Source organism: Cervus canadensis, chromosome 17, assembly GCF_019320065.1.
Source record: "Cervus canadensis isolate Bull #8, Minnesota chromosome 17, ASM1932006v1, whole genome shotgun sequence".
NCBI lineage: Eukaryota > Metazoa > Chordata > Mammalia > Artiodactyla > Cervidae > Cervus > Cervus canadensis.
The window spans coordinates 6,549,776-6,573,392 of NC_057402.1; the positions used below are offsets into that span (position 1 = coordinate 6,549,776).

Consider the following 23,617-nt stretch of genomic DNA (forward strand, 5'->3'; position numbering starts at 1 on the left):
TCAGGGTTTGCCAGGGACTGTCCAGTTCTGACACTGGAAATCTTGTGTTCTGGGAACCCTCTTTGTCCTGGGCAAACTGGGACCTGATCACGCTACCCTGGACTGGCTAGGGGACCTGCCACCCTAGGTCCTTGGACCACATATCAGCTTGTCTTTTCCACAAGAGAAATTAACCTTCTGTCTTTTTAAAGCTGCAGTTCTTTTGGTCTCTATTAAAGTAGTTAAACTGGTCTTCTGAGTGAGTGGTTCTCCAGGTTGCTATGTGGCTGTCACGAGGAGGGCTGGCAAAGACCACCAGACCAGGCTCGGAGGGGTGGGGTGGGCACCCCCAAGCCCCCAGTCGATCCTGATTCCGGCCCAAGGCTGAGGATCACTGGCTCAAGTGGTAGATCGCAGCAAGAGAAAAGAAGTGAGCGGAGACAGACTCCCGAACCTGTGGCTTTTGGCAATGTCCGGAGCCTCTAATTCCCAGGGCAGCAAGAAGCCAGAACAGACACAGCCCGTCAGCCCCTCCGTCCCCAGCATCCCTACTGCACCGGCAACCTCCTGGGGGCCCCCACCAGGCTGCATGAGTCTAACTCCAAGTGCCTCTGAGGTTGAGAACTGTCGCAGAGGCGGAGGGACAGACTCTTCACACCCTTGGTGACTTGGTGAATGCCCACTCTGGGAGGACTCGGGGGCCGCTGTGACTGGCTGTCAGAGCATCTGCTGGGTCAGTAGAGGCTGCGGGGGGCACGGATGGGGCACGTGTCCAAGTGAGCTTTCCTCGAGCCCTCCAGTTGGGGATCACCCTCTCCTTCACTTTTCCAGTTTTTAGAGCTATACTTAAGGTATAGTAAAACGTACAACAGGTGCTTAAATTGCACAATCTGATGACTTCTGCCATATGCCTACATCCGGTAAACCCTCACCCTTATCAAGATAAGGAGCAGACCCACCACCCAACGGGTTTAGCCTGGCCCTTGGTGATTCTTTCCTCCCTTCCCCAACATCTCTCAGCCTCCTCCCTCACCCCTGCCCTGCTCTGAAGTTTCTCTCTTGGAAGGTTTTCAAATGCAAATGCAGCATCTTTAATGGACATAAGACTATTCAGTTCTCTGTTTCTTCTCGAGTGAGTTTTATCAGTTTGTATCTTTCAAGAAATCTGCTTATTTAATCTAAGTGGTCAGATTTTTTGGTGTAAAGTTAGGTGTGACGTTCCATTATTATTCTTTTGGCATTTGTAGAATCTGTAGCAAAGTTCCATCTTCCCTTCTTTTCATTTTTTTTTTTTTTAATTTATTTTTTGGCCATGCCTCGTGGCATGTGAGATCTTAGTTCCCTGACCAGGGATTGAACCCAAGTCCTCTGTAGGGGAAGTTCAGAGTCTTAACCACTGGAACACCAGGGAAGCACCCCCCTCACTTCTTAATACTGATGATTTCTGTTCTCTCAGTCTGCTAGAGGTTTGTTGTTTTTATTGATCATCTCAAAGAAGCCATTTTGTCCCGTCTTCTATTTCCTTTAGGTTTTGTTTGTTCTGCTTTTCTAGCTTCTTAAGGTGGTATCTATTAGGCCGTTTTCAGGATGACCCAAAGCTACCTGAAGCTCTGTTCATTGTTCAGTCTTATTTTCTCTGTTTCATTTTGGATAGTTTCTATTTCTAGCTAAATAATTGTTTCTTCTGCAGCGCCCAATTGGCTATTAACTCCATCAGTGTAATTGTCATCCTAGTTAATTCTGTCGCTCAGTCGTGTCTGACTCTTTGCGACCCCATCAACTGCAGCACGCCAGGTTTCCCTGTCCATCACCAATTCCCAGAGCTTACTCAAACTCATGTCCATTGAGTCAGTGATGCCATCCAACCAGCTCATCCTCTGTCGTCCCCTTCTCCTCCTGCCTTCAATCTTTCCCAGCATCAGGGTCTTTTCCAAGGAATCAGTTCTTCGCATCAGGTGGCCAAAGTGTTGGAGTTTCAGCTTCAGCATCAGTCCTTCCAATGAACACCCAGGACTGATTTCCTTTAGGGTGGACTGGTTGGATCTCCTTGCAGTCCAAGGGACTCTCAAGAGTCTTCTCCAACACCACTGTTCAAAAGCATCAATTCTTCCGCGCTCAGTTTTCTTTATAGTCCAACTCTCACATCCATACATGACCACTGGAAAACCATAGCCTTGACTAGACGGACCTTTGTTGGCAAAGTAATGTCTCTGCTTTTTAATGTTTGTCCTCCTGGACGTTACATTTTCCATCTGTGAAGTTTGATGGGGTCTGTTTAATAGTGTGCATATTGCTGCTTGATGCATTCAAGCATTCCTAGATCTTCTTGAACATATTGAAATAGAGTTACAAAAATAGTTTTAATGTTCTTGTCAACTGATTTTATCATCCACGTCATTTCTGGGTCTGTTTCTTTGTGTGTGTGTGTGATATTTATTGGGCTTCCCTGGTGACTCAGATCTGCCTGCAGTGCTGGAGATTTATTTATTGAAGTAGAGTTGGTTTACAATATTGAGTTAGTTTCAGTTGCACAGCAAAGTGATTCAGTTTTTATATATATATATATTCTTTTTCAGATTCATTTGCATTATGTATAGGTTATTAAAAGAGATATTAAATATAGTCACCTGCATCATACAGTAAATCCTGGTGGCTTTTCTATTCTATATAGAATGTGTCTGTTGATCCCAAACTTCTAATTTATCCCCACTTTCTCTTTTGCTAACCATAAGTTAGTTTTCCATGTCTGTGGGTCTCTTTCTGCTTTCTAAAGAAGTTAATTTGTGTTTTTTTAAGATTTAAAATTTTAGACACCACATTTAGGTGGTGTATTTATATATAATACATATAATATTTATCTTTCTCTGACTGACTCCACTGAGTGTGATAATCTCTAGGCCCATCTATGTTGCTGCAAAAGCCACTCGTTCATTCTTCTTTATGGCTGAGCAGTATGCCTTTCCATGTATTATATAACACACACACGCAGACACACAGACACACACAGATACACACACACAGACACACACACAGACATACACACACAGACACAGACACACACACACAGACACACACAGACACACACAGAGACACACACACAGACACACACAGAGACACACACACAGACACACATACACACAGACACACACACACACACAGACACACACAGACACACACACAGACACACAGACACACACACACAGACACACACACAGACACACACACAGACACAGAGACACACACACAGACACACACACACACACACACAGACATACAGACACACAGACAGACACACAGACACACACAGACACACACAGATACACACACACAGACACACACACACAGACACACAGACACACACAAACACACACACAGACACACAGACACACAGACACACACACACACAGACACACAGACACACACAGACACAAGCTCCCGCTGTGTGTCTGGACCACAGCCCGCTGACCCGTCCCCTGCCCACTGTGAGTGATGCTGCCGTGGACGCAGCGTGCTCACGCCTGCGTCAGCCCCCTCTACGTTAGGAGCGAGGGTGCCTTCCTCCCCCTCCCTTCCGGTGGCTCCGTCCCTGGCCTTGGGGTGTCTCTTCCTTCACACAATGGTGGGCTCTTGGCTAGAGGCTCAGGGGTCTCCGTGGCCCGGGAGCTCCTCCCACGCCTTCTTCTGGTGCCCAGGCCTGTCAGGCCTCGCTGGGCAGTGGGCGGGGCAGGCGCAGGTCCAGGGATCCCTGTCCTGGTGGGCCTGAGACCACATGGCCCGTGAACTGTTGTTTCATCTGTTTTCTCCTTTTTAGGACGTTTCTTGTGTAGGTGTGAATCTGGTCCCTGCTGCTTTATCTTGGCTCAAAATTACCCCTTCCTCTGGTTACCCCAAGAACGCCGGCTCAAATCTCCCCCTGCAACTGCTGACACTCTGCCACGGTCCTTTCCTGGAAATGCTTCTGAGGGCCTGGCCTCAGCAGAAGTGTGTGAGACGGCCACCCCAGGAGTAGCTCCTTGGGGTGGGTTGTCTAAGTGGCAGAGCTGGCTCAGTCCTGGGAGCGGGGACTCTTCAGGTCCTTGGTCCTCCTCCCTCCAGGACTCAGCCTTTCTTTAGCTCTGGGCTAAATCTCCCCCATGCCTGAGGAGTGCCTTGGGAGGACGCCCTAGCATACAGGCCTGGGCGACTTGCCATGGGTAAGGTGACACTTGGCCATTTCACAAAAGCTTTTATTTATTTACTTGGCCGTGCATTGCAGCATGCAGAATCTAAGTTACTGACCAGGGACCAGACCCGTGCCGGCTGCTTTGAGAACATGCGCCTTAACCGCTGGACCACCAGGGAAGCACCTTCCTTGTTTTGGAACACAATCAGATAAGGATTTAATTTCTTTGACGTCCCTTTGGCCTCAGCTCATGGGTGGTGACAGAAAGCCCTCACAGCTTTTGGTGTAGTTTCCATCGGAGTTTTCCTCTAGAGTTTTTCAGAAGTGTGTTTTCACTTTCATTTACATTTCCAAATTAAAAGTGAACCTTAAGCATTTATATAATTTAAAAAGTCAAATAATGATTATCAATATTAAGCTTGTTAGGAAAAAACAAGAGCCTCTGCCCTATATACTCTCTCCCCAAGCTAGCACGTTGTTGCTGAGTCTCTCATCCGTGTCTGACTCCTTGTGACCCCAGGGCATATACTGTACCAGGCCCCTCTGTGGGATTTCCCAGGCAAGAATACGGGAGTGGGTTACCATTTCCTTCTCCAGGAGATCGTCCCGACCCAGGGGTCAAACCCTTGTCTTCTACTTGGCAGGTGGGTTCTTTACCACTGAACCACCTGGGAAGTCCCCAAGTTAGCATACTATGTCACAATTCCTTTCTGCTACAGCTTTTTAATTAAAAAAATAATTGCCTCATTTTATTATTATTATTTTCTCATTTTTAAAATTTGCATGGTTTTCTATGCAATTCTGACTAACTCCATCCTCTGTGATGAAAGTTTAGATCTTTCCTAAATGTGTCCAAATACATTACATAATTTATTTCCCTCCCTCCCTCCCTTTTCTTTAAGGCCTTCTTGTAGATTGCTCTGAATGCCTGCTCCAGTCTGGATCCTCATGACTCAACTGACACCTGTAAACCTCTGTTCACCATCCTGGAAATGCCTTTTATCTCTTTCCTGGGTTGGGGTCCCACTTCCCTGATCCCATGTCCCCTTTATCCTTAGATTAGTTCCTTATTTGTGGGGGAGTCCATCTGCTGGGAACTTGAAGAAAGGGGAAAATCAAGTTTTTTTTTGTTTTTATTCTACTGATTTTGGGGTCTTTATTCTACCTTTCTGCTCAGTTGATAGTTTGGCTGGGTGTGGAAGTCTGTACAGGGAATTATTTTTCCTGGGAGTTTGGAAGCCTTGCTCTGCGCTCTCCGAGTTCCCGCTGCTGCTGTTGAGAAGCTGGAGGCCAATCCCCAACTTGTTTGCCATGTGGGTTCCTCCCACAAGCTTTTAGTATCTTTTGATTTTTTTCCTGGTGTTGTTTCGAAATTTCACAAAGATGTTGATCTTTCTTTCTTTCTATTGTGGAAGTCATCAAATCCTCAGTCTTTAGTTCTGTTTTTCGTTTTTCATTATTTCCTTACCCTTACTTTCTCTGTTCTTTTTTTCCTGCAATTACTATTATTCAGACATTAAACTTCTCACCTCAGCCCTGAAATATTTTTCTTTTTCCCCACTCTTATTTTTCTATTTCTTTTTCCTCTAGTTTCTGGGCTATTTCCTTGACTTTATCTTTCAGTCTTTCTTTTGAATTTTATTTCTGTCTTATATTTTTATTTTCCAAGTGCTTCATTTTCTGTTGTCTGAATTTCATCTGTACTTTAATTCATGGAACTCAGCATCTTCTCTGCTTTCTCTGAGGGGCCCCCATGCCATACCCAGGTGGGCTGTGGGATGGGGTTCCTGCGGCATGCACTTGACATGGTCAGTGGTGCTGCCTGGACCCCAGGGTCTGGGGGGATGTCTCCTTCAGCGTCCCTGCCCTTATTCATCCAGCGCACCAGCTTGTGATGTTTTCATTCTCAGTATATGTGATACATCACACTGCACACACACACACACACACACACAGAGCCTGTACTCACAGGGCCACCACCTTTGTGTCCAACCCTGGTTGTTTCAGATCCAGTGCCGAGCTGGACTCTGCCCAGGCGCTGTCCCAGGGCTGTTTGTGTGGGACCGTCACCCAGACGGGTTCCCCAGGAAGCAGCAAGGCCTTCTGGGGCACGTTGGCACAGCGGTGATGCACCTGCAGCCGGGGCTTTGCAGAGCTTTGCCGCTTTCACCCCTGGTGCCCCCAGGCCCTAGGTCGTTGCCTGTCCTCGAGCTAGAGGCTGAGCCCGGGTCTCAGGGTTAGGGGGAGAGGGAGCAAGAACTTGGGGAGGGTGGGGAGAGAGTTGGGGGTGGGCAGGGGACACCAGAGGGCACACGGAGGGGAGGCTGGGGAGGTCTCAGGACTGGCACCTCTCACTCTCTGGGGTGCTGCAGCCCTTGGGGCCTCGGTCTGCAAAAGAGGGAAACCAATTTCTTAAAGTCTTTTTCATCAGAGACTGTGGCCCAGGGGCGCCCTCTGCTGGCCATAAGTGGCAGTGTCTCTGTTGCATCCGTGGCTGCGTGTTCACAGGGGATTGGTTTCCCTGAGTCCTGATTCCTCCTGTCTGACCCCATCAACCCAGGGAGTCGGGGAAGCGGGGCTCCGCTCCTGCTACCTGGTGACTTTTCGGGCTGATTTCCTGTCTCCCTTAAACATTCACTGACGCCCGGGAGTCAGTGACGCCTCTGCCAGGTGCAGCAGGAGCACCAGGACCCGTTCTGCCCAGGCTGGAGGCCTTCCTGGAAGAGGGGGCATCTGATTGTGACCTGAAGCTGGAGTTGGGCAGCTGTGGAGGGGAAGTCTGGGCAAAGAGGACCAAAAAAGCAAAGGAGCTGAGCCCCAAAGAGGAGGAGGAGGTCCTGGCTGGGCACCTTGCGGGCTGACTGCTGAGGGGCTGCCTCTTTAAGGGGGGCACCATGGCAGGGCTCAGGATTTCTACCAGGGCTGGGAGCCCTGGCTGGCTGGGATGGTGGGCCAGAGTGAACCTGTCACAGGAAGGCTGCTGGTTACAGGGTTTAGGGGCCACTCGGTGTCACGTACACCCCCTCTCAGGAGCTGGGGAGGTGCAGACAGATCAGAAAGGCTTCCATCTGGGCCAAGAAGCGTCCTCAGGCTGGTCAACTCAGGGCTTGCCTGGGTGGGTCTGGTCAAATCATCCCAGGGTCAGCATCTGGCCCTGTGGCCTTGTTCCGGATGGGGTGGGAGGGGGGAGCCAGTGAGGGGCCAGTGAAGAGGCCAGAGCAGGCATGCAGGTAGGGGGCTGGCAGGGGCTTCAGCTAGGTGGGGGTGGAGTGCAGGGACCCCCTGCAATAGGAAATCACACGGGAATTGGCAACAAAAAGCATGCCTGGGAATCACTCAGGCCTTTAACAACTATCAGCGGGTATCCACCCTGGGTCAGCTATGGGAGGAACAGCTGATATTCTAATGAGGATTGCTGTTCAGTTGCTCAGTTGTGTCCGACTCTTTGCGACCCCATGGACTGCAGCAGGCCAGGCCTCCCTGTCCATCACCATCTCCTGGAGCTTGCTCACACTTATGTCCATCGAGTCGGTGATGCCATCCAACCATCTCATCCTCTGTCGTCTCCTTCTCCTCCTGCCCTCAATCTTTCCCAGCATCAGGGGCTTTTCCAGTGAGTCAGCTCTTCTCATCAGGTGGCCCAAGTATTGGAGCTTCAGTGTCAGTCCTTCCAATGAATCTAATAGGGATTATAGACCATCAACAAGACAAATAAGAAGCATTCACGGTAAGCATGGTAGGTGCTGAGCAGGAAAACTAGAGCACTGGAGTGCTGGGGAGTGTTGGGAGGGGTTGGGGTTTTAGGTAAAGTGGGTAAGGAGGGCTTTGCTGGGAAGATGACCTTCCAGAGAAGAGAGAGAACAGAGTGGATGTCTGGGGACCAGTGTCCCCTGTGGTGGAATCAGCAGAGTGAGCCCCAGAGGGAGTGTGCCCAGGGACAGCGGGGAGTCTGTGGAATGCTGGGGCCCCCAGGGCAGGGGAAGGAAGCAAAGGTTCTGAGCCTCTTGCTCACCTGCTCAAAGCCCTCCCTGGCTGCTAAGCTGAGACCAGACCCAGGGGGACAGCAGTGGGCACAGCACCTCCAGAGAGAGGCCTCTGCAGTAAACACGAGCGTGGCTGAGATGGGGCCTGGGCGGCGCAGGCTGGGAAAAGCAGCCTGACTCTGGACATTCTGTCAGGGGGGCAGGAAGAGGAAACGCTGACGGATGGGGCCCAAGGGTGCTGAGAGCCAGCAGGAGTCAAGGACGGCTCCAGGGTGATCGAACTGAGCGAATGAATGAGCAGGTGGTGACGGAAGCCCAACACCCAGGACCACCCCCACCCGCCTTGTCCACTGCCCTTCCCTGGGCCCCCCCTGCCTGCCTTGAAGAGAGGGCGGAGGGGCGGCTCTGGCCCAGCGGGAGCCACGCTCCGGCGCTGGCCGAGGTGCTGAAACCACCGTGCCGGAGGGGGTCCCTTCTCTCTGGGCCCGGGGCTCCTCCTGGCCTGGGGTGCTGGGCGGGGGTGCGGGGCAGAGGGTGGGCAGACGGCAGGGGGGCGGTGCTGGCCCCTGTGAGGGTCCTTGTTCGGGAGCCAGCCCCGCCCTGCTGTTCTCGCTCTCCTACTACCCGACTACCGACCTGATCCTGCAGTCCACGGCGGCGGGCTGGGGCTGGGGCGGGGGAGGTGAGCGCAGGAGGGAGCCCCCCGGCCAGGGCCCTGTCCTGGCCTGCACAGCGGCACTAGGAGGCCAGGCCCCGGGGGGAAGGGGTTCCCCGCACACATTCTCAATCCAGGCTAACTTCACGCTCTGCCTGTCTCCTCTCCTGTGTGGTAGGGATCGAAGCAGCCCCGCTCCTAGGGTTGCTCTGAGAATAAGATGAGAGCCTCCCCCTCCCCGAACCCCGTCACACACTCAGCCGACCCTGGAGGAGAACCGGCAAAAATGCTGACCTGCTCCCAACTCTCCCCGGAGGAGGAGGGGCGAAGCCTGGTCAGGGGTCCCTGCCCTGAGCTGAGGTGGGCTTCTCTCACGGACACAGTGGAGCTGTCATCATGGGCTGCCCTCCGGAGGCAAACTTCCCCACTGTAGACACGAGCCCAGCCTTCTCGAGGGGCGCTGACGGGGAGCCTGGGGAGCTGACCAGACATGGGGAAGCTGGGAGGGTTGCAAGCCCCCTTTTTCTCCCCCACCCTGTCCGTGGAAGGGGGAGGGGCTGCTTCATGCTGAGTGCGGTCCTAGGTCTCGGACCTCAGAGCAGTTTATGTCTGGCAGCGTAGGCACTCCAACCCCTGCTGACCTCTTGATTAAATACTGAAACTCATGGCTAAAAACCAGATGAGAGTTAAGACCACATGGCCTCTCCCTGGCCCACCCTCTCTTCTGCACTGAAGCAGCAACTCCTACCTGTCCGCAGCATCTCCCCCAGGAGAGGCCCGGGCCTTTATGGGCATGAACGCCCTCCAGAAGCACACACCTCACCGTGCAGTGCATGCACACTGTCTGGGCATCTTTCCAAGAGCCCCGGTCTCCGACCTGTGTCTGCTCTCACCAAGGATCAACTGTTAGGGTTTGTTGCCCACTTGCCCACTGGTCCAGTTTCCCACCATCACGGAGCAACGGCTGCCAGGTGTTTATCTTCCGAAGTGCAGCGTGGATGCTTGGGAGGGTGCCTGCCTGGCTTTCAGATTGCTGGCTGGAAGGGCTTGGCCCCTCTTTGAAAGGCTGGCTGGGGGTGGGCTGGAAACCCCTGGCGGGAACTTGGGTGGCATGTGGAGTTGGGGGGGGGGCAGTTTCCAATGTCCCCAGCAGATCATGGTGGCGGTGGTACGGTGAGCTTGGCTTCCTCACATCCAGTTCAGGAATCTGACCGCTGCAGCCTGGTGTCCTCCCGCCTTCTTGAAATATTGCCACGTGGGGTCTGATTGGAAGCCGAGTCCTGCAATTAATCCTGTCAGAGCTCTGCTCAATTGCAGGGGTTTTTCTCTTTTGCTCCCTTGGCCTAGATTTCCCTGGGGACAGCTCTGACTGGCCGCGGCGTGCTTGGTAAATTAAATGTTAAAAAAATCCCCATGATGGCTTTAATCAATCCACCTAGGTGGTGGGGGCCGCCTCCCAGAAAAGCAGGGCTCACTGGAGGAAGCCCCCCCAGGCTCAGGGTGTCGGAGGACAGGGGAGGCGGGACAGTCCTCTGCAGAGCCTGTCCGAGCGGGAGGGAGGAGGCTGGGAGGTCCCCCGGGGTGGCCTTCTGGAGCAGAGGGGAGGGGACTCTGGCCCCCTTTACGGCTTGTCCCGATCTCTGCCCCAGGCCAGGGTTGGCCACGAGGACAGGGAGGCGGGCAGCTCCCCCCGGGGTGTCTCGACTGACCGAGGCCCTGGTGGGGCAGAGCAGTGGTCATGCAGTCCTGTGCCCAGCAGATAAGGTGTTTATGGCGAGCCCATTGGTGTAGTCAGGTGGAGATAAAGTCTTCCATCTGCCACTAGGAATGTCAGGAGTGGAACTCCAGGAAGCAGGAGGGTCTCCCGGCAGAGGAAGAGTAGGAGGGGGGGGGCGAGAGATTCATGGTCCTTCCCAGGGTGCAGAGGGGGCTGCGAGGCTGGCCCAGCGTCATGTCAGGCTGACAGCACGCCTGCGCCTCTGGAAGGTCCCGGCGCTGAGACCTCCAGGCTCTTGGCGCTTCGGTCTTCTCTCTGCACCTGCTTACCTTCCAGGTCCTGTTCAGGTTCATCTGCCCCTGGCAGGGTCCCTAATACCCACCCCCTCCCCACCCCCTGGCCCCACCGCCTTAACTCCCAAAGACCTCCCTGTGGGCCTCAGTTATTCAGTCTATCCTGGGGCATCATCCTCCACAGGCAGGCGTCTCACTGCCTGGCCTGCTCCCCTAGGCGCCGCCCCGTCAGCCTGCGAGTCTGGGGGCTGCGCACAGTAGGAGCGTGGGATTCGGGCCCAGTTGTATCCCAGTAGAATCCACCCCCTGCTCCCCGAGCGTCCTGCCACGGACTCCAACCCTTGGTTGCGCCCGGTGAAGAGCAGGGATCCTCCAGGCAGTGGGGAGTCCCAGGATCTGCCGGAGGAGCCCAGGTCAAGGGCAGAGAAGGATGCAGATGGGTGCGGAATCAGGGTCCCTGGAGTGGAGGCACTCTGGGGTCCTGGCGGGTTGGGCCTTAGGAGTCGGTAGGCCCAGGTTGGGGTGTGGGATGGAGGGCTCCCGAGGAGGGACCCCGGACAGGGTAGCTGTGGGGAGAGGGGGGATCGCAAGGTCACTGGACTCCCTCTACGTGGCCAGGGACGGGGGGCCCCAAGATGCGGGGTCCCCTGGGTGGACTGGAGGTTGGCTTGGCGGAATCCCTTGGCGCTGCCTCCAGGTCGCTCTGCTTCGCCGTGAGAGCAGCGCGTAGGAGGCGCGCGAAGCAGGGGGATGCAGACCCAGGCCAGCTCCTGGCCCCCATCCTCCACCCCACGGCCTGCAGGGCTTTCGCTCCCCACTCGGCTCCTCCAGTCTGCGTGTCCCGGAGTCTAGCTCGCCGCGCGGGCGAAGGGGGCGCTGTCGGCGCGGGCGGGAGGGGCCGGAGAGCGGGGGCGCGCGGCACGGAGCGAGCGCAGGGGCGGCGGGCGCGGGCCGCCGAGGACTGGGGACCCGGCGGGCGGTCCCGTGCGGTGCGCGGCGGCGGCGGGAGCGCGGCCAGTGAGCGCGCGGGCGGGGAGGAGGCGGCGGCTGCGGCGGCGGGAGGAGCTCGGGGCCGCTCCCCGCGCTGCGCTCCCCGCGCTCCGCTTCTCCATGGCGCTGCCCGGGCCGCCCGAGCCGCCCCGCGGCGCGCCCCGCAAGGTGCCCAGCCTGCTGGAGATGGGGGCGCTCTGCCTGGACTCGGAGATTATCCTGGGGTTCACCAGCCACCTCCTGCGGCGCCGAACCAAGGTGAGGGCCAGGCGGCGGACCCCGGCTGGCGGCAGCGGCGCCGTCCCGCGACTTTGCGGCGCGGCTCCCGCGGCTCGCGGTGCGGGAAAGAGGCGGCAGGTCCCGAGCAGCGTCCAGCAGGCCGGGCCGCACTTTCCCCCGTCGGTGCTGCCCTGCTGCCGCTCACCGGGACCGTCGGTGTCCCACCGCGCGCCTTGCCGGGAAGGGCGAGGCAGAGGGCCGGGGGGCTCCGGGCTGATCCCGAGTCCCGAGGTGGTCCAGGTTCCGCGGGGTTGAGTCTGGCCACTCCTGGGAACCCGCGTGCAGGGTGCGAGCGTGTGCTTCTGGAAGCGTCGCAACCGTGCGGACGAAGTTGCGGGCGTGGCCGGTCCCGGACACAGGGCCGGGGCTCCTGCGCCGACGTGTTTCTGGAGGTGCAGGTGGGGAGTGTGCGCGTGGGTGTGTTACGGACAGCTGCGCTTCCTGGGCCTGCGTGTGTGCGTGTGTGTCCGTGTCCCGGAGCAGTTGCGGGGCGGGGGATGCGGACGGGGGGCTAACGCCCCTTGTCCTTTAGGAGGCTTAGAGGAGCTGGGAAAGAGGGGATCTTCGGCCGCCGGGCCGGGTGGAAACGGGCTGGACGGCGTGGGGCCGTGGAGTGAGAGTGAGGAGCCTCTGCCCACTTTGTGCGTCCCCCGCCGCGATGCAGGCCGTTAAAGACTCGGAGAGGCGGGAGGGGGATGATCACCGCTCTCCTCTCTATTTTTGGGGAGTGAGGCCCGTTCAAGCGACAGGGAGGGTGGGGGCAAAACATAAAGGAGGAGTCGCTTTGAGAGGCTCAGGAGAGGCGGGGAGCGGGTGGAATCTGTGTGAGGGTCTCCCTGCGTGCCGGGGAGCGCGCAGCGGCTGGTGTCTCCACCCGGACCACGGTTTTCCTGGGCGCGCCTCTCCGCTTGGGACGCGTGGCGCGCGGTCTCCCCGGAGCCTGGCGGCGGCGGGGGCGCAGCAACCAGCAGGGGGCGCCCGCGTCACGAGCAGCCGGGCGGCCGCGCCCGCCGACCCCGACCCGGGGCTTCGGGCGGATCCAGAGCCCGGACGCCGAGCCGCCCGCCGTCTCGGAGAGCGGCGACCCCGAGGCCCTAGCCGGAGCGGGAGCAACTGGTCGCCGGAGCAGGAGGTGGGGGGCGACCTCCCAGCCGGAGACAAACAGGCAATTAATTCCGCAGCTAAGTTCCCATCTGCCAGGCCGGCTGACAACAGGTCCCGCGCGCACCCCCGGGGCCACCTCCTCCCGCTTCCCGGGCGCACGGCGCGCACACTCGCCTTCTTGCACGCGCGCGGCTGCGAAGCCCCGCGTGCTGTCTGCCGACACGCCTAGACACAGCAGATGCACCGGCGTGAGCGGCGCACGTTCCGGGGCGCAGACCGCGGCGACCCTCACCCACGCGCGACAGACCCGGACGGTGGTCTTGGCGACAAGCGGAGTGCTTTGGATTTTCAGGGGAAAGCGATCGGGAGTCCGGGGGCCGGGGCTCATCCACTTCCACTTCGATGTGTGACCTTGGGCAAGACCTTCCCCACGGCGGTCTCAGTTTCCCCGCCTGTAAAGTGGCGAGTGGGTTGGTGCGTCCCAGGAGACCCCAGTGACTCTGGAGCGGAGCGGCCAGGCGCGCGCGCGCGCGCGTACGGGGTACCTCACCGAGGGCCCTTAGCGCCCCTCCCTGGGACTGAGACTCGCCTAACAGGTTGGGGGCCTCGGAGCGGGTGGGGCCGCGCTGCGATGCGGGACCCCTTCCCCCACGCATTGCGGAGCGAAGGCCTGGGCGGCGGGGGCGGAGTGGGGGGGGGGCGCGCTCCCGGAGCCCCGCCCCGCCCCGCCCCGCCCCGGAGTCCCCGGCCCCGCCCCGGCCCCGCCCTCGCCTCCGTGCTCGCCCGCCGCCGCCGCCGCCGCCGAGCTCTGTTCTCCACTCGCCCGTGCCGCGAACTTCGGAGCGACCGGACGGGCCATGGGGGCGTCCCTGGGCCGGATCACGTAGCCGCGGCGCCCCTGGAGAGCCCGGGTGGCCCCGAAGCGCCCGCCCAGCCCTTCCTGCGTCCGGGCCATGGGCAGTCGCGGCGGCCCCCTCTGCGCGGCGCAACCCGCGGTACGCGCTGAGGGCCCGAGAGGGAGGCGCGCGACTGCGGGCCGCGGGCGGTGCTGGACTGATCCAGGGACCCCGAGGATGCTGGCTGGCGGGCGGGCGGGGGGGCTCACGGCGTCCCCTGGGGGCGGAGCCTGGATCACCGCGCGGGTGGCGCCGGGCCTCCTGCTGGGGTAGGGGGAGCCCCGTCAGGACCTTCTGGGATGGAAGAACGCGGTGGGCTGCAGGTTGGCGCCCAGCTCTCCTAACTTTTGTCGAGCGCGTCACTCTGGGGCTGGGGCGCTCCGAGGTCTGGAGTCGCCGGTACTGGGTCCTGGGGTGGCGCAGCCCAGCGGCTCAGGCTCACTGTCCCCTTTCCCCCTCCCGCAGGTGGCCGAGGGCGGCCCGGTCCGCGAGCCGCTGCAGCTGCTGGAAGTGTCCCCCCGCAAGAGGCTGACCGCCGGGCCCGAGCACGACCCATGCGGCAGCCGCCCTGCGCCCGAGGGCGCCGGGCCGGGCGCAGAGCAAGGCCACTCGGCCGGTGGAGGCGGATGGTGCCGTCACTGCCACACGAAGCTCGCCGAGCTCAAGCGACAGGCCTGGAAGCTGGTCAGCGGGCCTGGGACACCACTCCGGGTAAGTGACTCTTCCTCGGCCGGTCCCCAGGGCAGGGCCCATGCTGGAACTTGGGAGACTAGGGTGCTGGAGGCAGGTGCAAGGCTCCACCGTGGATTTTTGGCCAATCCCCTGCTTCCTGGGTTTCTGTCTGTAACACCCCTGGGGGGCTTCATTCTCAGAGGGTGGCAGGGTCTGATCAGAGGGGCCTGGGGAGGGCGGCAGTGGAACCCAGTCTGTGTGTGGGAGGGGGAGGGGAGAGAGGGAGGTGGCAGGGCCTCCACCCTGGGCGGGACGGCTCCTGCCCTGCCTGCAGAAGAGGTCACCCGGCGCGTTGTGGCCCTGGGGCACCTGGGCCCCCAGCCAAGTGTCTGGAAACTGCACACCTGGGGCGGGAGGGCTGGGAGGGCAGGGGGTGGGCCCCCCGCTGAGGGGCCCCTCGCTGCTCCCTTCCCGCCTCATGGGCGAGAGTCATGTGAGGGACGCATTCTGGGGTGCTGCCACTGGAGGCCATCGTCATCCGGGTGCTCCCCCAGGCTCCCTTCCAGCTGCCAAGGTGTTTGCCAGGGGCCGGGGCCCTGCTGAGATCTGCAGCCAATGGGCTCGCCCTGGTCTTGGAAGGAGCGGGGACCATTGTTCCAGAAACAATGCACCCTGGAAGTCTGCAAAGCCTGGGAAGGTGGGGGGGCGGGGGTCTCCAGAGGAAGCCCTTCCCGCCTGACCTGCAGCCTTTCTGAAAGCTGTCCTGGGAAGTAAGGCCGAATAATCCCCATTGAATCTAAATATAGTTCTCCAAGGAGGCCCCGCGGTCTTGGGCGAGACCCTGGCCTCCTGGAGTCCAGCTGTGTTCCCTGTAGTGTGGGCGTGGGCAGGGGGCTGGAGGGGACCGTGGGTCTGGTGTGTGTCCCGAGCACCCTCTCTCGGTGGTCAGGGGAGGGGCCTGTGGCCTGGCCTGGGTTGGGGCTGGAACCTCCCACATCTGCTGCTCTGAGCGGGGGTGGGGGGTGGGGGGGTGCAGTTTTGCCAAGCTCTGTGCCCCGGATGGCCTGAGTTTGCTTAAAAACACACCACCAGCCCTTCAGGCCCTGGGAGAGCATGTCTGCGGATATACGCTGGGGGCGTCAGAGCCACTGGGCCATCGTGCTCCCCCATTAGGGGCAGATGAGGCCAGAGAGAGGAGGGGCTTTAGTGACGGAGTCGGGCTTTGCCTGGTGGTGCTGGACGTGCGGCTGGCGGGTCGCAGGTGGGCAGGTGATCCTGGTGGCGAGAGCTCCAGGTCACACCAGTCACTGGTGGACTCAGGGTCCCTCACCTGGGAGGTCTCAGCGGTCTTTTCCTGCAGACAGCTCATCAGGAAAGGCCGTGGACACCCAGAGTGCTCATTTCCACCTCCCCTGGGCTCCCCAAGTTTGAGTTTGGCAACGGATACCCCTCAGTGCCAGCTGAGGGCTCACCCACTTCCCCAACTGTCCCTGGCACTCAGCAGACCAAGGTCCTAAGCTCGGTTCCTCTCTGTGGTCCCCTCCCGTGCCGTTTCCTCCTTTGTCAGCTGGGGGTAGCCTCCAGGGGCCTTTCTGGGGGTGCTGTTCAATCTGGGGGTTGCTGTGCCCGAGGGAGGGAAGGCCCTGTCGTTTACTGTTTCTCCGGAGGGGGTGCAGGCAGGCCCAAGGGGGCTGCGGGCTCTCCGGCGGGGCCTCCCGGGCCCCGGCACGGGTGGTTGGGTCTCGGCGGGTGTCCTTGTTCTGGGTGAGCAGGCCTCTCCTGGCCTGCCCAGAGCTTCCCTCGGGGCAGCGGAGAAGGTAGTGCCCGGATGGCTGCGTCTGCTTTCAGCGTGGGAGTGATGGCGGGGCATCCCTGTGTGATGGCCGGGATGCTGGGGGGCTGGGTGACCGGCTCTGGCTGAGGTCTTGCGGGTCCTCCCCGGAGTCTGGCCCCACGGTCCAGGGGCGCTGGGCTCTGCTCAAGAGGCGGAGGCTCTGGAATGCAGAGGTGGTTCCTAGAATTTTCCTGGGGGGCCCTTTCTTGCTTCTGGTCCCGAGGAGATGAGCTCAGCAGTTCACAGAGAGCTTTGTTGGCTGTCATCTCACCCAGGCTCACGCTCGGGGCATCTGGGGAGGCCCAGGGCAGGAGGCGGCCTGCTGGGCTCCCGGGGCTGGGGGTGAGTGAGGGTGCAGCTGGGCCCCTGCCTGGCCCAGAGGCCCTCGCCTCAGGGGTCCCTGCCGGGTCTCGGGTGTGGATGGAGGCTGATCTTTCCGCCAGCCCACAGCCACCCCGTCCTCTGCCCTCGGAATCCCGGCCGGGGCTTGACCCCTTGCTGGCTTTTCGTACCCGCTTCTGCCCGCAGACGGACGGCTCCCTGCTGTGGGACCTCGGGCAGGTTCGCTGAGAGCCCGTGGCCTCGATTTCCCTCTCTATACCCAAGGCCAATACTTTGGCCACCTGATGCGAAGACCTGACTCACTGGGAAAGACCCTGGTGCTGGGGAAGACTGAAGGCGGGAGGAGAAGGGGGCGGCAGAGGATGAGAGGGTTGGATGGCATCACTGAGTCAATGGACATGAGTTTGAGCAAGTTCCAGGAGATGGCGATGGACAGGGAGGCCCGGCGTGCTGCAGTCCGTGGGGTAGCAGAGTTGGACACGGCAGCGCGCGGAACGGCAGCACCCAGGACCCCTTTGCACCCGTTTGCCAGGTGTGTGGGGCCGTGTCTGGCCCTGGGTGCTCTTCCTGGGAGGTGGGCTCAGGGTCACGCTGTGTCCGGGTCTTTGGTGCCCTCGGGGGGTGGGTGGCGGTTGAGGCCTGCCCAGCCGTTGGGCGACCTGGGTGGAGAGCCCGCGTCTCCCTGGCTGCCTCGGTTTCTCCATCTGGGCGGTGAGGGTAACTGCGGTTCCCGTCCGGGGGCCTCCTCCCCAGAGCGGATAGGACGTGCCCCCCGCCCCCTCTGAGCCCCGGTGCCCCTGAGGACAGGGGGGAGGGAATACGCTCTGCCCGCCCAGGTTGGAGCCCACCCGGAGGCTGTCCCACCTGAACCCAGACGGGAGGCGGGCCTGGTGGGGAGGGGCCAGGCTGGGGCCCCTCTCCCCTCACAGGGCCCCGCGCCTCGTTTCTGAGTGGCCCCTGGGTGTCCTGCAGGGCCTGGAGCTGTGCGGTTTGGACCGTCCCGCAGTCTCCCTGGGCCGTGCCTCCGCAGCGCCCTCATGTCCCTGGGGGTTGCTCTCTTCTCCCTGCCCCTGCCTCTGAGCGGCCTCTGCTGGGGGCTCCCGGCGCCCCCCGCCCTGCAACCAGGCCCCGAAGCTGGGCCTTCCTCCTTGACCACAGCCGAATGCCCCCCAGCTTAGCACTGGCCACTCCGTGTCCTGGGTCAGAACCGAGGCCCTGTCCTCCCTGGCAGATTGGTCACCGGGTTCCCGCAGACCCCTTTCATCGTCCCCGCTTCCCACTCGCCCTTTTCCTCCACGCGGCCGCTGCGTGGTCTCTGCGGCCGGTGTCCCTCTCCCAGGCCGGGCGCTGTGTCAGGGCAGGCACAGGGCCGGGTCCCCCAGAGAGGTTTGCTGAATGACGGAGGGCCCGGACTGTCCCTCCCACGCCGGCCAGGTTCACGGGGAGGGCTGCTGAGCTGGACCATGGGCCCAGCCCCGCCCTGACGACCGCCCCGTGGAGGACAGCTGGCCCCGGCTGCCAGGGGTGCAGGGCTCCTGCTTGGGGGTCCGCTCCAGCTGCCACCCAGATGCGCCACGCCGAGGGGGCAGCTCAGAACCGCGACTTCCACGTGTCATTATGGCGCTGAATGGATTATTGCCCCGATGGGGGAAAGGGATCAATCCTCCTTTCACGCTCATGAATCTCTCGCTCACCCGGGCAGGGGGGTTCTTGTCCTCCCCGGCCCTGCGGATTCCAGAACCACCGCCTAGCCCTGCGGTCCCAGCACAGTTTCGTGTTTTCCCCGAGCTGGACGTCGAGTCTGAAGGCTGACAAGGAGGCTGTGGGCTCATCCCGTGCACGGCCCGGGGTGATGTGGCCAGGCTCCTAAGGTGGGAGGCCGGGAGACCTTTCCACCTCTGTCTGGGAAGACCTATCCACCCTGGACACCGTACCATGCTGGCTTGGGGGTGGCGGGCCTCTGTGTGTCCTGCCCCCAGGGCCTCCAGCTGTGACCACACTGGCGTGCAGTGGTGGGCTCCGGGGCGGGCCAGGGCTAGGCTGAGCTGGTGCTGTTTGCTGCCTGGGGTCAGATTCATGGATCCGGCCCCCCGCACTGTCTGAAGCCTGGACAGAGCCCCACCAGCTTCTGGGGGCTCCCCGGGGCGGGGCGCTTGGCATCAGCAGCATTCTCCAGCTGAGCCGGGCGTTTGCAGGCCCCAGAGCAGCGGGGCGGTGTGGGGGGGCGGTGCTCCCTGGAGCTGGCTGCCTGGCACCGTCCCAGCTGGCAGGGGCCTAGTGACTCAGCTGGGGAGGGTGCAGGCCGTGGGACCTGGAGGCTCCCGGCCACTCTGGGGCCCGAGCCTGGGTGGCCCCTGCTCCCTGGATGAACGGCGGTCTAGCTGGTGTCTCCCGCTCTCTCTGGGGGCTTCCTTGGGCCCTGTGATGGAATGGTGGGCTCCGCGTGTCCATCCTATGTCCTTGCTGGTCTGGGGTTTGGGGGGTGAGGCCAGGCTGTGGGGCGCGAGACTGAGCTTTGGATCATGAGCGCCTGCCCTCTGAAGCGGGGATGGGGCTTGCTTCGGGGGCCAGGGTCTGCTGAGGGGGCTTTGTGTCTTGCAGCAGGGAGCTTCCTGAGGGGAGTCCAGCTGCGGTCAGCGGTGGGGCCCAGCAGGGGAGCATGTGATGGTGACGGGTCTCACTGCCCCTCTGCTGAGCCGGGGAGCCAGGGCTCAGCCCCCCTCTCAGCTGCTCAGAGCCTTGCTGGGGGCTTGTCTTGGTCTGAGATTAGGGTCGGGGGTGAGTGTATTCTTGCCTGCAGAATTCCAGGGACAGAGGAGCCAGAAGAGTGGGACACGGCTGAGGGACTGACACTTTCACTGGGGCCTCTTAAAGGCCCCGTCAGGGGTCCTGAAGGAATCTTGAATCTGAAAGTCGGAAGAGCTGGTTCTTGTCTTAAATGGCGAGCAGAATCTGGGTTTTTTTCCTTTGCCTGCCAGGAAGCTCACAGCAGATGCGCTGTTCAGCTCCTGCCCGTCACACGGGCCCTTTCTTACCTGTCTGTCAGAACTGGTTGCTCCTGCTTGTTCTAACACGAATGGTCGTTAGCCACGTGGTTTTGCTTCCAGTTCATGCCGACTGGTTCCTGGAAGCCACCGCAGTTTGTGCGGAAGGAGAGGCAGGGTGTGAGTAAATAAACAGGATAGAAGCGGGCCCGGCGTCCCTTGGGCAGAAGTGGCTCCATCGGGCGCCCGGCAGGCGTGCACGCGTCTGCCCCCTGGGGCCGGGGAGCCTGGGCTGGGCGGTGCTGGTGGTCAGGGCCAGGTGGGCTCCTCTCAGGTTTCTGGAAGCAGCCAGGCTGGGAGGCCTGGCCTCCGGGAGCTGCCCGCCGGCGTCCACCCCTGAGCCCTGACCTCCGTGGTTCCCCTTCCCGCTGGGTGGACGCGTGGCTGATGGGACACTCTCCCGATCTGTGGCGTGGCCGCTCCCGGGCAGGACCCCCCGTCTGGGGACAGCGTCCTCGGCTGAGTGGCCCTCTGGCCCCTCCAGGTGCCACGTCTTGTGGCCGAAGGAGCCGTGTGGACTGCGGGGTTCCTGGCCCTCTGGGGGGGCTCCCTGGCCTCGTCTGGTCTGGTTCCCACCCCGGGCAGCTTCCCTGGCTTCAGCTGTGGGAGCTGGACTGGCCCGGGGCCGGTGGACTTAGAGCTCTCCACGGCCCCGTGCCCACGGCCCAGTGCCTGCTGCCCGACCCCACCGCGCTTGCCTCGGGGGGAACGGCCCGGCCCCGCCACACCCGCCTCGGCGGGACGCCCCGGCCCCGCTGTGCCCACTCCCCTCTGACCCCACGCGATGGTGCGGCCCGGCGCTCTGTTTCCGGGTGGAGCCTGCCGGGCGCTGGGCCTGCCCCGGGCCTGCTCCTTCCTAAGGGTCCCGTCCTAGGCGCCCCGGCCCCATTCACCCCGCCCCCCCACGGCCTTGGTGCAAGGCCGCCCCCAACTTTGCCTCCTGGAACCCCCCCACCAGCCCCACACGCCTGGCCTTTTTGAAACCCGAGGGGTTGTCCGGAAGCCCTCTTAGCTTGACCCGCTTGGTGGCTGCCCTGGACCCGGACGCAGATGCCCTGGCCTCCTTCCCGCGGCCCCTGTCCTTGGCCCCATCCCTGCCCATGTGCCCCCCCCTCTGCACCCCAGGTCTGCTCCCTGAGCTGTGTGGCCTGGGCCCGCCATCTCTGTGTCTCTGCGCCTCTGTCTGTAAAGCAGCTGCAGGTGAGCTGGGTCCCAGGAGGTGGTGCCTGGGAGGCTGGTCCCCCTGGAGCCCTGAGGGCTCTCTCTAGCCGGGGCGGCCAGCCCGTGGGAGGCCTGGGCTGTCGGGCGTCGAGGTGATGCCAGTTGTCCTGCCGGGCGCCTGTCCTCCCTGCGGGGTGGCTGGTGGGGAGGGTCGGGTGGCCGCCGTGGCCTGCCGTGGCCCGCCGTGGCCCTCAGACCCACTCCTCCCGGAGTGGTATTGGGAGACTCGGGCCGTGGCTGGGCTTGTGGGGGGCGGCACACCCCACCCTGGGTGGGTCTGGGCGGCCCGTGGAGGCGCTCTATCACCCGGTGGTCCAGATGAGGAGACTGACGTCCACCGCGGTGTCCGAGCCGGGGTGGACGGTTGGACTGAAGGCCGCGTCCAGCTGGGCTCCAGGCACCCTGCCCACCGGACCCTCCTGCCCGTCTGGCCTCTTGCCTCCCGGGCACCCGCCGGGTGGAGGACAGGGAGACCATTGAGGGGAGGAGGTCTCAATGAGCCAGTGTGTACCCCGAGCTGCCCAGCTGGCCGGCGCCTGGCACAGAACCCTGGGGACGGGTGCCGGGCAGCGCTGGGTGGGCCAGGCTGTGCCCCCCCGCCCCCAGCTCCAGCGCCAACTCGGAGCCTCGGAGCTGCAGGCCTGCAGGCCGGGGTGGCAGAGGGGGGCTCAGGTCTCCCCCTGGACGCAGTGGGCGGCAGGGCCCGGGGCTGGGGGCGGGCCCCTGGTGAGGCGCCCCGCGGCGGGAGGACCCGGGATGGCTGAGGCGGGTGGCGGGAAAGCTGAACCCCCGACCTGCAGCCCCAGCCCGCCCGGCTGCACGGGACCTGGGCACGTCCTCGACGGCAGCGCCCGGCGGCCCGGGGTCCCTTCCTGGACCTGTTGTCAACTCCGGAAACGCGAGCCGCACGGGTCACGGCTCAGCTGCTTTGTTTGCGGAGGGAAGGGGAGTGGGCAGGAGGGGGCTGTGGCCGGCGGGCCATGCCGGGCCCCCTTCTGAAAACCCAGCGTGATGGGGGCTCAACAGGGTGGTCTCACAGCCCTGAGCCCGGGGGCTTTTCTGACCTGACCCCCCCACCCCCTCCCGTGGGGCGCTCCTGGGGGCGGGGTGCAGTTGCTGGTCACTCCCGTCCACCTTCTGGGTGGGGGCAGCCTGTCCTGGCGGTTGTGGTGGGGCAGCGGGACCCCCTCCCTGGGGCTCCCTCACAGGAGAAAATGGAAGGATTACTTAAAGCAGCTTGGAGACCCCAGAAACAAGATGAAGAATGGAGAGGCATCATTTTTAAGTGGGGGGAACTCCCTGAAAGCCAGGCAGTGTGCAAGGGTGGGTGGTACACTGTGCTAAATTGAATCAAATGAAGAAAAACATTTTCCTCATGCAAGTAAAATATCTGTTTAATTAGACCATAAGGAGGAAATTAACAGTAATATTTTGTGGCGGGGTAATTACTGTCTTTCTGAAGGGACGGGGCTCCCGAGAGGAGAGGTGGGTGCCTTGGCTGGGCCTTTCAGGGCGGGGTGGTTAAAATTCTGCAACTTGGGGCTGTGACCCCTCAGGGGCCTGGGCCCAGGGTGCTGCCCGCAGCTGCCCCAGGGCTGGGGGAGGAGACCAGACCCCGGGGAGGGTGGGCCGCCCCTCCCGCCTGCCCCCAGCTCCCTGCTGTGCTGGGCTCTGCTGGGACAGGGTGGTGGCTGAGGATAGGGGAGGGCTTTTGTCTCCCTGGGGGCCGCCCAGGGTCAGCACCTCACCTTCCTGTGTCCAGGAGGCCCGTCTTGGGAGTGGCCAGTGCCCGCCCCCAGGAGAAGCCCCCTCGTGGAGTCCCCGAGCCCCAGGCCAGGGTGCTGGGGGCGGGGGGCCTGCTCTGGGCCGGCCCTGCCCGAGGCTTGCTGGTCCCCAGGCGTGGTCTCAGGGGTGGGCTGTGGTTCCGAGTGAGCGGAGGGCAGTGACTGTCCCGGGATGCTCGGCGGCCCAGCTTCCGCCCGAGCTGCCCTCTGGCCCCCGTGCTGGCCCAGCCCACGCTGCCTGGCCTCGGTGAAGGGCTCAGGGCTCCCTGCTTCCTGTGTGGTCACCCCAGACAGGCCTCTCCTCCTTGCTGGGGTCGCGTGTGTTACAGGGCTTGGAGAGGTGGGCCTGCCCCACGCTGGGAGCCCCCCTGAGTCCTGGGGCTTCAGTGGGCCCACTCCAGTGATGGTGGTAAGGGTCTCCTGAGGGGTGGACTTGGCTGCTGGTGCTAGAAGAGGGGCTTGGCCCCTCACGGGGGCTTTGGGCACTGAATGGGGCCTGGATAAGTTGGGGCTGGCCCTCCTGGGAACTCCGGGGAGACCATCTGTGGTCTGGGGGGTTCCATGAGCGCGGAAGCCCCTGCAGTTGGCTTGCTGAGCCAGCCCAACGTGGAGGGGGCGCCAGGGTGGGCTCCCTGGGGGCCTGGGTTCCCCATGGCAGGCAG

The 23,617-nt window shown here is 61.6% G+C and overlaps 1 protein-coding gene across 2 annotated transcripts in view; it reads left to right on the forward strand.

The window, feature by feature from the left end:
• The first annotated feature begins 13,931 nt into the window (after positions 1-13,931).
• Positions 13,932-23,617, forward strand: part of KIF26A (kinesin family member 26A) — a 41,216-nt gene continuing 31,530 nt past the window's right edge. Inside the window, exons 1-2 of one of the 2 annotated variants that reach the window (XM_043489287.1) lie at positions 13,932-14,157; positions 14,524-14,769. In XM_043489287.1, the coding sequence (XP_043345222.1) occupies positions 14,116-14,157; positions 14,524-14,769 (288 nt within the window). In that variant the 5' untranslated portion in view covers positions 13,932-14,115. Of the gene's footprint in view, positions 14,158-14,226; positions 14,382-14,523; positions 14,770-23,617 lie in introns of those variants that run through there. The other variant, XM_043489288.1, reaches the window with a different exon arrangement.